General features: G+C 39.6%; 1 protein-coding gene across 2 annotated transcripts in view; it reads left to right on the top strand.

Annotated features, from left to right (window-relative positions):
• SPPL3 (signal peptide peptidase like 3) overlaps nucleotides 1–13362 on the top strand; it is a 174338-nt gene that overhangs the window by 104040 nt on the left and 56936 nt on the right. For both annotated transcript variants that reach the window (XM_053588268.1, XM_053588269.1), the window contains exon 2: nucleotides 5774–5851. In XM_053588268.1, the coding sequence (XP_053444243.1) occupies nucleotides 5774–5851 (78 nt within the window). The remainder of the gene's footprint in view (nucleotides 1–5773; nucleotides 5852–13362) is intronic.

Here is a 13362-nt window from a genome sequence, read left to right as displayed (position 1 = left end):
TTCTCCTCCCTCAGCCTCCCAAAGCACTGGGATTATAGGCTCCACCACACCTGGCCAGGACTTGCTTTTTTAAAAAACAGAAAAACTGTGGTGAATTCACACAATGGCATAGTATGCAGACATTTATAAAAATGAAAAGGAGGGCGGCGCCTGTGGCTCAGTCGGTAAGGCGCCGGCCCCATATACCGAGGGTGACGGGTTCAAACCCGGCCCCGGCCAAACTGCAACCAAAAAATAGCTGGGCATTGTGGCGGGCGCCTGTAGTCCCAGCTACTCGGGAGGCTGAGGCAAGAGAATCACTTAAGCCCAGGAGTTGGAGGTTGCTGTGAGCTGTGTGAGGCCACGGCACTCTACCGAGGGCCATAAAGTGAGACTCTGTCTCACAAAAAAAAAAAATGAAAAGGAAATTTTTCATTTATATAGGTTACGGTATGGAGAGGGGGAAGATACAGAGCAGTATAATTAATATTCTACCTATTGCGTAAGAAATGCTGAGAAATAACATGTGTTTATTTGTGTCCATGTTGTGTATTTACTCCAGAAGGCTCTAAAAGAAACACAAAAATGGGGCGGCGCCTGTGGCCCAAGGAGTAGGGTGCCAGCCCCATATACCAGAGATGGCGGGTTCAAGCCTGGCCCTGGCCAAAACTACAAAAAAAAAAAGAAAAGAAAGAAAGAAACACAAAAATGTAATTATCTAAAAGTGGTTACCTGTAAAGTACTGAAGCAGTGGCTTATGCCTGTAATTCCAGCATGTTGGGAGGCTAAGGCGGGAGGGTGATTGCTTGAGGCCAGGAGTTGGAGGCTTCAGTGAGCTATGATGAGACCTCTGCACTCCACTGTAGGTGACAGAGTGAGATCCTGTCTCTAAAACTCAGGAAATCTTATCTGCATGAGATAGAGTTCCTCAACCTCTTCCATTTGTTCTGCCTCCAACACCCATGTTACTAACTTTTTAGTCCTTTGACTGGAGGAGTTGGGAAAGTGGGGGAATACTAGACGGGAACAAGACCTCTCTGTGTGTACCTCCTTATATAGTTTTGATTTTTGTACCATGTAAATATATCACCTAGTCAGAATTTTTTTTAATTTTTTAAAAAAGTTCCTTCTAAACAAGTCATTTGTTTTCAGAATTTTGGATGATTTGTGCAAAGATTATGTCAGAACAAGGAACATAATTTTTGGAATAAAGAGAAATTGATGAAGTCTGTTTTCCTAATATAGAAAATATGCAATCTCAGGTACCTCTTGGTGGGTGAGCCCTGTCTATGTGATCTCAGGACACACTGGCCAGCCACAGCAGCATTGCTGGATAGAGACTGAGAAAGTGGTTCAAGTGGCCATGGTATTTCTTGCCTTTCCTTTCTCCAGAAAGTCCCCTTGCTGACTGAAATTTTAGGAAAAGGTGACTGTTCGCTGTCAGATGCTTTGAGACAGAATTCATTACCCAGAACAAACATTCTCATATTTATCTACCTCTCATAACTTTAATTGTATTCAAATTATTTCACCACCTCAATAATTTTGCTGTGGGAGGAAAAAAGGTTTTGCTTTTTATTATTTTAGAGACAGAGTCTCACTTTGTCACCCTTGGTAGAGTGCTGTGGCGTCACAGCTCATAGCAACCTCTGGCTCTTGGGTTCAGGCAATTCTCTTGCTTCAGCCTCCTGAGTAGCTGGAACTACAGGTGCTCACCACAGCACCTGGCTATTTTTTTGTTGTTATTGTTGCGGTTTGGCCAGGGCCGGATTTGAACCCGCCACCCTTGATGTATGGGGCCGGTGCCCTACCCACTGAGCCACAGGCTTTTTAACAACAATAAAAAAAACTTTATTTTATTGTGAAAATTTTCAAACATACACAAAAGTAGACAGAGTATATAAACTACCATGCACCTGTCATTCCAGCTTAATAATTAAAAACAATTTTGCCCTTTTAAAAAATCTATCACTCCCACCTTTTTTTCCTAGAGCATGTTAAAGCAAATTTTAAATCATATTATTTCACTTGTTAAAAGATAAGCTTAGTTCTAATTTTAGTATATGTGCTGCCGAAGCAAGCACAATAAACTTAGTTCTTCAATAACTCTTTGAGGTTAAAATTTAAGGAGTCTTTTTGAGCAAAAAGCAACTCATAAATCAGGCAGCACTAAACCACAAATGGGTCAGAGCTCCACCTGGGGTTGGGGAGAAACTTTTAAAATGTGTTTGCAGAAACAAGACAAAATATTTGATTGTCAAAGGGGAAAGTCTCTATTTAGAGATGAGTTGATGGTTTCTGATTGGCAAAGTCCTTAGAGTTTGGTTGGCTCTTTCTGATTGGTTAAGTTGCTCTGAGTTGAGTTTCAGTTTGCTTCCTTAGGAACCCAGAACACTGGAGCCGGCTCAGCCTAATGCTCCCTATTAATTTTTTTAACACACCCACAAATACTTTAGGATGCATCTCTAATAACCAAAGATTACAAAAGTGATGTTACAGACCACACCTTATCATGAAATGTTTTTTAGAAAGATTAAAGGAAACGTAACATCTTCTCTTCATCAGTCTTTCTTTACTGGGATAATTTCTAATCAGCAATCAAAAAGTGGAATATCTCCCATCTTTAAAAAAAAAAAACTTTAAAGACCTCCCTCATCCTTATGTTCGCCTCCAACTGCCATTCTTTTCCCCTTTACTTTTCAAAAAACTCTCCATTTCCTTAGGTTTGACTTCTCAGCCAATTCCAATCTGACATCCAGCCCTACTGCTTCACTAAAATTCTTCTTTCTGAGTTCATCAGTACATGTGAAATAAAGCCAGTGGACACTTGAGTTGTCATCTTACTTGATCTCTCAGCAGGATTTAACAGATGACCTCCCCCTAATAGAACATGAATTAAGTATTACTGTGCTAATTCTTTCCGTGGATTCCTTATTTAACAACTCTTTGAGGTACCAAAAAGTTTTTGAGGGCCGGGCAGGATGGCTAACGCCTATAATCCTAGCACTCTCCAATGCCAAGGCAGAAGGATCCCTTGATCTCAGGAGTTTGAGACCATCCTGAGCAATAGTGATACCCCATCTCTATTAAAAATAGAAAAAATAGCCAGGCATTGTGGTGGGTGCCTAGCTACTTGGGAGGCTGAGGCAGGAGGATCGGAGTTTGAGGTTGTTGTAAGATAGGCTGATGCCACAGCACTCTAGCCTGGGGCAACAGAGTGAGACTTTGTCTCAAAAAAAAAAAAAGTTGGTGGCACCTGTAGCTCAAATTGGCAGGGCGCTGGCCACATACACCGAGAGTGGTGGGTTCAAGCCAGGCCCTGGCCAGCTTTAAAACAATGACAAATGCAACAACAAAAAAAATAGCCAGGCATTGTGGCCAGCGCCTGTAGTCCCAGCTACTTGGGACTGAGGCAAGAGAATCTCTTAAGCCCAAGAGTTGCTGTGAGCTGTGACACCATGGCACTCTACCCAGGGTGACAACTTGAGACTCTTGTCTCAAAAAAAAATTTTTTTATTTTAAGCTAAAGCTTAAAGAAAGATTAAGTAACAAGCCTAGCTATTAGCAAAGTGGTAGAGGAAGAGATTAAATTTAGGCATCATTCAATTCACTGCCTCTTTAATGAAACACCTTGCTATCCTGGATTTTCCTCTTCTTTCTGTTTCATTTTGGTTTTCTTTGCAACTCCTTCTACCTGATCTTTAAATTTGAAAGTTTCAGAGGCCTTGATCCTAGGTCCTCATCTCACTGCTGCTAGGCACTCTCACACACACCTGTGAAGAAGGTAAATGTACTCCCAATATATATATCTTTAGCTCAAGGCTGCCTCTGAGTTCTATATCTTAGTATCCAACAGTCTCCTCAGCACAGTCAAAACTTAATTCTGAATCTGTTCTTCTTATGTTGCCCCTTTCTTGCTAAATGGTACAAACCCAGCTGCCCAGCAGAAACCTAGGAATCATCCCTAATTCCTCTCTCTCTTAGGTCCTATAATCAATCACCAAGACCTGTTCATTGGGTCGTTTCTCTCTAATTCGTACCTCCTTAAGGAAAGTTCTCCCTCCACCCTGTTCTTAGATGAGATTCACCTAGTATGTGTTCTCATATTACCTTATACTTGTCTTTCTCTTTGTAATAATGTCCGTAACTATATTCATTTGTTTTTGTTAATTTTTTATTCCTCAAGAATGAAATTTAATTTTTTATGTCTTTAGAAAAGACCTTTGGGGGCTGGGTGTGGTGTCTCATGCCTGTATTCCTAGCTCTTTGGGAGGTTGAGATGGGCAGATTGCTTGAGCTGAGGAGTTTGAGACCAGCCTGAGCAAGAGTGAGACCCCCATCTCTAAAAATAGCTATGCATTGTGGCAGCCACCTGTAGTCCCAGCTAGTTGGGAGACTAAGACAAGAGGATCACTTGAGCCCCGGAATTTGAGATTGCTGTGAGCTATGATGCTATGGCACTCTACCCAGGGCAAAGTAACGAGATTCCTGTCTCCAACAAATAAAGAAAATACATTTGGGCAAGGACCAATAACAAAAGCAATCTTATTTGTTAGTGTATCCCCAGTGACTATCAGAGTATCTGGCACATAGGCATCATTGAGTATTTTGCTGAATGGAATAAAAAGAGATTTAGGAAAATTCGTTTAAAAAAAAAAAAAGAATGAATAGAATGGAGGATGAACTCACAGAGACAGTGTTTAAAAACAAAATTTCCAGTAGTCAAGCCATAGAAGGGAGCTCAGAAATTGACAGTGGGATTAGAAGTAGGGAAGTTGGGGATATGGAAATTGTAGGACTTGCTAACTGTCATTTCCTATAGTATGTAAGAGACAGGGCTATCAAGAATGTAACTGATTTCTAGTTTGGGCAGTTGAGGGGATGGTGATACCATTCTTTGATAGGATCAGGTGAGGGTGGAAGAATAATGACTTTAGCTTTGGACCTGTTCATTTGAAGAACCTCTTATAAGACATCCAGATGGAGATAATAATAAGCAGTTAGAAAAATGGGAATGGACTTAAACATGGTGGCTCACACTTCTAATCCTAACCTTTTGAGAGGATGAGGTGGGAGGATTGCTTGAAGAGGCCAGGAGTTCAAGACTAGCTTGAACAAAGTACTCACTCTCTACAAAAGTTAAACAAAAAATTAGCTGGGCATGTTGACATGCACTTGTAATCCCAGCTACTCAGGAGGCTGAGATGGGAGGATTGCTTGAGCCCAGGAGTTTGAAGTTGCAGTGAGCTATGACTGTTCCACTGCACTCTAGACCAGGCAACAGAGACCCTGCCTCAAAAAAAAAAAAAAAAAAAAAAAATGGAAGAAAGAGATGAAGGAATGGGATTTAGGAGAGATATGCAAGCTTAATCACTGAATAAAACCAGTAATAGTGATGCTAGCGTGAACTGATAAAAGTTTAATCATTGAAACTTTTTGTCACTGACACCGATTTGGTAGATATTTTGATACTTTTTTAATTGGGGTGGATATTCTAAACTTACATTGTATATCGTACAAACAGGAGATTTTTACATTGGTAATCATTTAACATCTTGTGAACATTAATGATATCTGTGAATCTATCAACTTATTTTTCTTCATATTAAACTAGTAGATGTCATTTTATATTATTTAAATACATTATAATCATATTGTTAATGCTAATTTATATCCCCTTTTTTCTTAAAGATAAAAACAAAGCCTAGTGGAATTTATAGAACACTGTCAGACTATAAGTTCCATGAGCAATTTCTGCATGTGATTTAAATTTTTTTCCTCTTATTTTCTCTAGGGCCTATTCCCTGGTGGATTCCAGTCAAGTGTCTACATTTCTGATTTCCATTCTTCTTATAGTCTATGGTAGTTTCAGGTAAGATGTTCTCAAATGGGGTTGGTTTTAATTGGAGGTGGAAGAAGCATTACTCTGAAAGTATTGGCATCCAAACTTACTATTCTGTGAAGAGAGGATTTTGGCAGCAGCTGAGTTAGAATAGGATCATTCTGATATTTGTTGTTGTTCTGATATTTGTTGTTGCAGTTGTTATCGGGGAAGGTTAAGGAGACAATCCTTGACAATGATTCTAGAGTCTCAAGGGGAACAAAAAGTTTAAATAGAAGGACAGTTTGAAATATAGAAAAAATAGGGGCAGCGCCTGGGTGGCTTAGTGAGAAGGGTGCCGGCCCCATATACCAAGGGTGGTGGGTTCAAACCCAGCCCCGGGCAAATTGCAACATAAAAAAAAATAGCTGGGTGTTGTGGCGGGCGCCTGTAGTCCCAGCTACTTGGGAGGCTGAGGCAAGAGAATTGCCTAAGCCCAGAAGCTGGAGGTTGCTGTGAGCTGTGTGACGCCATAGCACTCTAGTGAGGGCGATAAAGTGAGACTCTGTCTCTAAAAAAAAAAAAAAAAAGAAAGAAAGAAATATAGATAAAATTACTAAATATCCACGTAATAGACTCATAAACCTAATATTACTTTCATTATGGAAATTATCTTTGTTTAGCATATTCTTAATATACTGTGTACATTTTCATAGTTGAAATCATTTACATTCTGATTTTTTCATTAGAAAAAATATTTTCTACAATCTTCATACTAGTTTTTAGTAATCTAATTTTTTTAATGTTACTATTTTATTCCACTTTTGTTGGACATGTGGATTTTTTTTTTTTTTTCTTTTCAAGACAGAGCCTCAAGTTGTTAGCTCACAGCAACCTCCAACTCCTGGGTTTAAGCAATTCTCTTGCCTCAGCCTCCCAAGTAGCTGGGACTACAGGTGCCCTCAACGCCCAGCTATTTTTTTGTTGTAGTTGTCATTGTTGTGTGTCAGGCCTGGGCTGGATTCGAACCCGCCAGCTTTGGTGTATGTGGCTGGCACCTCAGCCAGTTGAGCTACAGGTGCCGAGCCAGACATGTGGACGTTTTTATGTGTTCTTTTGCTTTGGTTGAATTATATTCCTAAGATAAATATCACAAAGTTGAAATACTTGTGCCAGAGTGTATGAGCTGGCTCTTACTACATACATATTGCCACATTGCTTTTCAGAAGGATTATACCAATTTAGGATTGGGCAACTTTTAAACAAAATTTTATGTAATGTGCCATGTAATTATGTCGTGTAGATGGAAAAGATTTCTCAGGAGAACCTCCATGTTGACAAATGAGAAAACTGAAGCCCCGCCAAATGATGTAATTTCACAAAGATTACACAACTAGTTGGTAACAAAGTCTAGATTGGAATAGTTCTGAAGACTCCTGGTCCAGTACCTTCTATCTTTTATACTTTAATAATGCATTTTCTGCAAAAAGTAAATCATGATCCTTTATACCTTTAAATTGAACTCTTGTTTTTGTTTCTTTTCTGGTTTCTGGAAGAGATTACTTAAAATGGTGTTATTTCATCTTTAAATATTTCATAGAACTTACCAATGAAGCCATCTAAAGCTAAATTTCTCTTTGTGAGAAGATACTTTTCATTTTTGTTTTTTTCCTACTTGGTTTACCACCTCTAAAAAAAATAGTTGTAAGGGCTTTTTTTTTAATTATGGTAAAATATTGTTTAACACAAAATGTACGTTTAAACCATTGCTAAAGATACAGTTCGGTAGCAGGTGGTAAGGGCTTTCTTTTCTTTTTTTTTTTTTTTTAATTTCAGTTTGCGTGTTCATTCTTCTTTGTTTGAAGCACTCCTTTTTTGTTGATTTTCTTCTTCCTCTGGTGGTGCTGGCTGTTTTTGATGTTGTTAGTAGAGACGGAGTCTTACTTCTGGATCACTGCTGCTCATACTGGTCTTGAACCTCTGAGCTTAGACAATCCACCTGCCTCAGCCTCCCACAGCGCTGGGACTACAGGCGTGAGCCACCACGCCCAGCCGGGCTTTCTAAACTTATTGTTTGTCTTTTTATTATAGCTATTCTAGTACTTGATCCATTTCCCAGGGATTAATACCATGCTGAAATGATGTTGAACATCTAAAGTCTAAATTACCAGTTTCATGTTTTATGGAACATACTCTTGGTAAAGTACCAAATTTATGGACAAAAGATTTTCTTCTGTGTCTTCTTTAAGAAGTTTTATATTTTTTTCTTATTTTTAGTATTATGATTAGTTTCTAGTTAACTTTTGTGTATGCCATGAGGTACAAATTTAAATTTATGTTTTGTGAATGTGGCTTGCCAGCTGTCCTTGCACTGTTTCTTGAAAAGACCATTCTTTACCCAGTTGAATTGCCTTGGTTCCATTGTCAAAAATCACTTGACTAGCTGTGGGTGGTGGCACCCATCTGAAGTCCCACCTTAAAGGCAGGAGTTTGAGTCCAGCCTGGGTAACAGCAAGACCTCGTCTCTAAAAAAAAATTTAAAAAACAAATTTTAAAAAATCCCAGCTGACCACTTAAGGATTGGTTACAAATCTCTCATTTCTGTTCTGTTGATCTTTATGTTTATTCTTATACCAATACTACAGTGCCTTGATTTCTGTCACGTTTATAGTTAAGTGTTGAAATCAAGTAGTGTAAGTCCTATAATTTTGTTGTTTTTCACATTTGTCCAGCTACTCTGGATCCTTTGCATTTCCATGTAAATTTTAGGTTTAGCTGAGCAATTTCTACAAAAAAAATTAAAGCCTGTAAGGATTTTGATAGGCATTGTGAACCTGTAGATCAGTTTGGAGAGAATTGCTGTCTTGTCTCTTTGACTCTTCTAATCCAGGAGCCTGGAATCTCTCCATTTATTTAGATCATCCTTATTTTCTTTTAGTAGTGTTTTGTAATTTTCAGTGTATAAAGCTTGCCCTACTTTGTGAAATTTATTCCTAAGTAATTTTTTCTTTTTCATGGAATATTTTTTCTTGATTTCATTTTTGTATTGTTCATTGCTAAGTATGTAGAACTACAATTGATTTTTGTACATTTACCTTATGCACTATAGCTTTGCTAAACTCACTTAGTGCTGGTAGTTTTTTCTGTATGGATGCCTTAGGATCATCCAAACAGGATGATGATGTGTGCTTCTTCCTTTCAAATCTGAAAGCCGTTACTTTGAGCTTCTTCCTGTCTTTCCCCTTTTATTGTACAACATTGACTAGAAGGAACAAGGGTACACATCCTTTCTTTCTTTGTTCCCCATCTTAAGGGGAACATATTACTTATTAAGTATGACATTAGCTGTGCATGTTTTGTAGATGTGCTTTATCAGGTTGAGGATATTTCTTCTAGTCTGTGGAGCATTTAGTCATGAATGGGTGTTGCATTTTGTCATGCTTCTATTGAGATGATCATGTAGGTTTTGTCCATTCTATTAATATAGTATATTTTAAGAGTTTTTTTTTTTTTAGACAGAGTCTCACTATGTCACCCTCAGTAGAGTACTATAGCGTCACAGCTCACAGCAACCTCCAACTCTTGGACTTAAGGGATTGTCTTGGCTCAGCCTCCCAAGTAGCTGGGACTACAGGCGCCCACCACAACACCTCTCTGTTTTTTGGTTATAGTTGTCATTACTATTTGGCAGGCCCGGGCGTAGTTGTCATTACTGTTTGGCAGGCCCAGGCTAAGTTCAAATCCACCAGCTCCAGTGTATGTGGCTGGTGCCCTAGTTGCTGAGCTATAGGCGCCAAAGCCTTAAGAGCTTTATTGAGATATGATATACATACCATAAAGTTTGCCCATTTAAAATGTGCACTTCAGTGGTTTTTAGTATATTTACAAAATTATGCATCCATCCCCATAATCCAATTTTAGAACTTTATCATCATCCCAAAAGAAACCTTGTATTCATTAGCAGTTATTCTTCATTCCTCTTCCTGCAGCGCCCAGCCCTAGGTAACCACTAATCTACTTCCTGTCTCTATAAATTTGCCCATTCTGGACACGTCTTACAAATGGAATCATACATGATTCGGCGCCCATAGCGCAATGGTTACGGCACCATCCACATGCTCTAGGGTTCGAATCTGGCCCAGACCAGCTAACCAACAATGACAACTGCAACAAAAAGGTGGCTGAGCATTGTGGCAGGCGCTTGTGACCCCAGCTACTTGGGAGGCTGTGGCAAGAGAATCTCTTGAGCCCAGGAGTTTGAGATTGCTGTGAGCTGTGATGCCACAGTACTCTACTGAGGGCAACATGGTGAGACTCTGTCTCAAAGGAAAAAAAAAAAAAAAGAAATGGAATCATATAGTAAGTGACTGTTTTTGACTGGCTTCTTTTTTTTTTTTTTTTTTTTTTTTGTAGAGACAGAGTCTCACTGTGCCGCCCTGGGGTAGAGTGCCGTGGCGTCACACGGCTCACAGCAACCTCTAACTCTTGGGCTTACGCGATTCTCTTGCCTCAGCCTCCCGAGCAGCTGGGACTACAGGCACCTGCCACAACGCCCGGCTATTTTTTTGTTGTTGTTGTTGCAGTTTGGCCGGGTCTGGGTTTGAACCTGCCACCCTCGGCATATCGGGCCGGCGCCCTACTCACTGAGCCACAGGCGCCGCCCTTGACTGGCTTCTTTCATGTAGAATATTGTTTTTGAAGTTCACCTATATTATACAATAGTGTGTTAGCAGTATTTCATTCCTTTTTATTGGAATTTATTTCCTTTTTATTCTCCTTGTGTTTTTCCATTCAAAAGTTAATGGACATTGGGTAGTTTCCCTTTTTTTGGTATTATGAATAATGCTACTGTGAACATTTACCTACAAGTTTCTACATGTATATAGATTTTTATTGCTCTTCAGTAGCTACCTATTAGCAGAATTGCTAGATTTAACATTTTAAGATCTACCACTGTTTTCTAAAGCAGCGATGCCATTTTACATTCCCACCAGCAATATATGAATTTCTCCACATCCTCACCAACACTTATTATTGTCTGTCTTTATAATTATAGCTATTCTAGTGGGTATGAAGTAGTTTGTCATTATTGCTTTGGTTTGTGTTTCCTTAATGATGAACTGGACTTACGTTCAGAATCTTTTCATGTGCTATTTATCATCTTTGGTGTCGTTTGACATCTTTTGCCCATTTTAAAACTGAATTGTTTATCTTGTTGAATTTTGAGCGTTTTTGAGACAGTCTCACTGTGTCACCCTCGGTAGAGTGCCATGGTGTCACAGCTCACAGCAACCTCAAATTCTTGGGCTTAAGTGATTCTCTTGCCTCAGCCTCCCACATAGCTGGGACTACAGGCGCCTGCCACAATACCCGGCTATTTTTTGGTTGTAGTTGTCATTGTTGTTTGGCAGTCCCAGGCTGGATTCGAACCTGCTAGCTCCAATGTATTTGGCTTGCACCCTAGCCACTGAGCTATAGGCACCGAGCCTTTTCTGTTTCTTTTTGAGTTAGTTTTGGTAATTTGTTTTATAACAACAGAGTACTACTCTGTTGGTAAGTACCTACATGTGCTTTCTTTAATAGTGAGGGCAATTTATTTACTTTCTCTAAGAAGATTAAATTATTATCAGCTTAATAAGACTTCAGACATACTAAGTTCTTTAATAAGAACTATACTTAATATCATTATGTTGCCCTTCATACTAAGTGCATATAATTGTTAGACCCAGGTTAACCAGAACAGGTCTCAGTGTGATTCACAAATGTCAAAATGTCTAATGGTGTGTGATGTATTTATCTTTTGAGGTACTCTTTTGCCATTCTACAGCCTTTAAGAAAACATCTTATAAAGAAGTCTGAACTTGGGGCAGTACCTGTGGCTCAGTGAGTAGGGCACTGGCCCCATATTCTGAGAGTGGTGGGTTCGAACCTGGCCCCAGCCAAACTGCAACAAAAAATAGCGGGTGCCTGTAATCCCAGCTACTTGGGAGGCTGAGGCAAGAGAATCATCTAAACCCAGGAGTTAGAGGTTGCTGTGAGCTGTGAGGCCACAGCACCTCTGCCTAGGACGATAAAGTGAGACTCTGCCTCTTAAAAAAAAAAGAAGAAGAAGAAAAGTCTGAACTTAGTATATAATGTAGGGAATGATTTTTTGCATTATAGTGTATATATGGACGAGTTTTCTATATATTTAACAATTTAAGTTCCATTTGTAGAAGTTTTCTATAAGCACCTTATAGCTAAGTTCAGCCATGTAGTATTCACTGTGGATAAGTGAACCCTCCCTATCATTGTGCTCACTTCTAGTATTAGGTTATAAAAAAAAAAAAAAAAAATGATGGTCTTAAAATAAAACATTAAGATAAAAATTCCAATTTGCTTTTTCCTCCAGTATTCGCAGTGTACTCAATTATCAGAATTCAAGTAGATGAAAAAGTGTAACTTTAAATAAACTAATGCATTCTTCCCTCCATTTTTCTTCCTGCACTTTTTTATTTGGAGTTTGGGGTCTGCTCTTTTCAAAAGGATGTTAGATGAGCAGCGCCTGTGGCTCAAGGAGTGGGGCGCCCGCCCCATATACTGGGGGTGGAGGGTTTAAGCCCGGCCCCGGCCCAAACTGCAAAAAATAAATAAATAAAAAATGAAAATAAAATAAACATTATTAAAAAAAAAAAAAAAAGGATCATTTACCAAGTTTTTGTTGGTTTTTTTCCCCCCCAGAGTCTCACTCTGTTATCCTGAAGCAGTGGCATCATAGCTCACAACAACCTCAAATTCCTGGGCTCAATTGATCTTCTTACCTCAGCCTCCCTAGTAGTTGGGACTGCAGGGGTGCACACAACACCTGGATAGTTTTTTCCATTTTTAGTAGAGCTGGGGGTCTCACTCTTGTTCAGGCTGTTCTCAGACTCCTGAGCTCAAGCAATTCGTCTCAGCCTCCCAGCATGCAAGTAATACTGGTGTGAACCACCGTGCCCAGCCCGAGAGCATTTACTAAGTTTTTCAAGTTGTGATAAGGTAAATTAAAATGCCAAAGAAAAGAAAAAATATACATGAAACAGAGTAGTGCCACAAAGAAATGTAAAAACATGCAGCACCTGTGGCTCAGTCAGTAGGGTGCCAGCCCCATATACCAAGGGTGGCAGGTTCAAACCTGGCCTTGGCCAAACTGCAACAACAAAAAAAATAGCCAGGCATTGTGGCAGGCACCTGTAGTCCCAGCTACTCAGGAGGCTGAGGCAAGAGAATTGCCTAAGTCAGCATGAGGTTGCTGTGAGCTGTGATGCAAAGGCACTCTACCGAGGGTGACAAAGTGAGACTCTGTCTCTTAAAAAAAAAAAAAAAAGATGTAAAAACGTCTATCATATAAAGCATAACCAACGCCCTCACTGCTGGTACCACTGTAAGCATTGTAGCAGCCAACTTTAAAAAGAGAAATATTAAAACTTCTTTTCAGGGCAGCGCCTGTGGCTCAGTCGGTAGGGCACCGGCCCCATATACCAAGGGTGGCGGGTTCAAACCCGGCCCCGGCCAAACTGCAACCAAAAAATAGCCGGGCGTTG

The sequence above is a fragment of the Nycticebus coucang genome, chromosome 4 (genome assembly GCF_027406575.1).
Source record: "Nycticebus coucang isolate mNycCou1 chromosome 4, mNycCou1.pri, whole genome shotgun sequence".
Lineage (NCBI taxonomy): Eukaryota > Metazoa > Chordata > Mammalia > Primates > Lorisidae > Nycticebus > Nycticebus coucang.
Note: the sequence above shows the minus strand (reverse complement) of the source record. Positions and strands in the feature narration are given on the sequence as shown.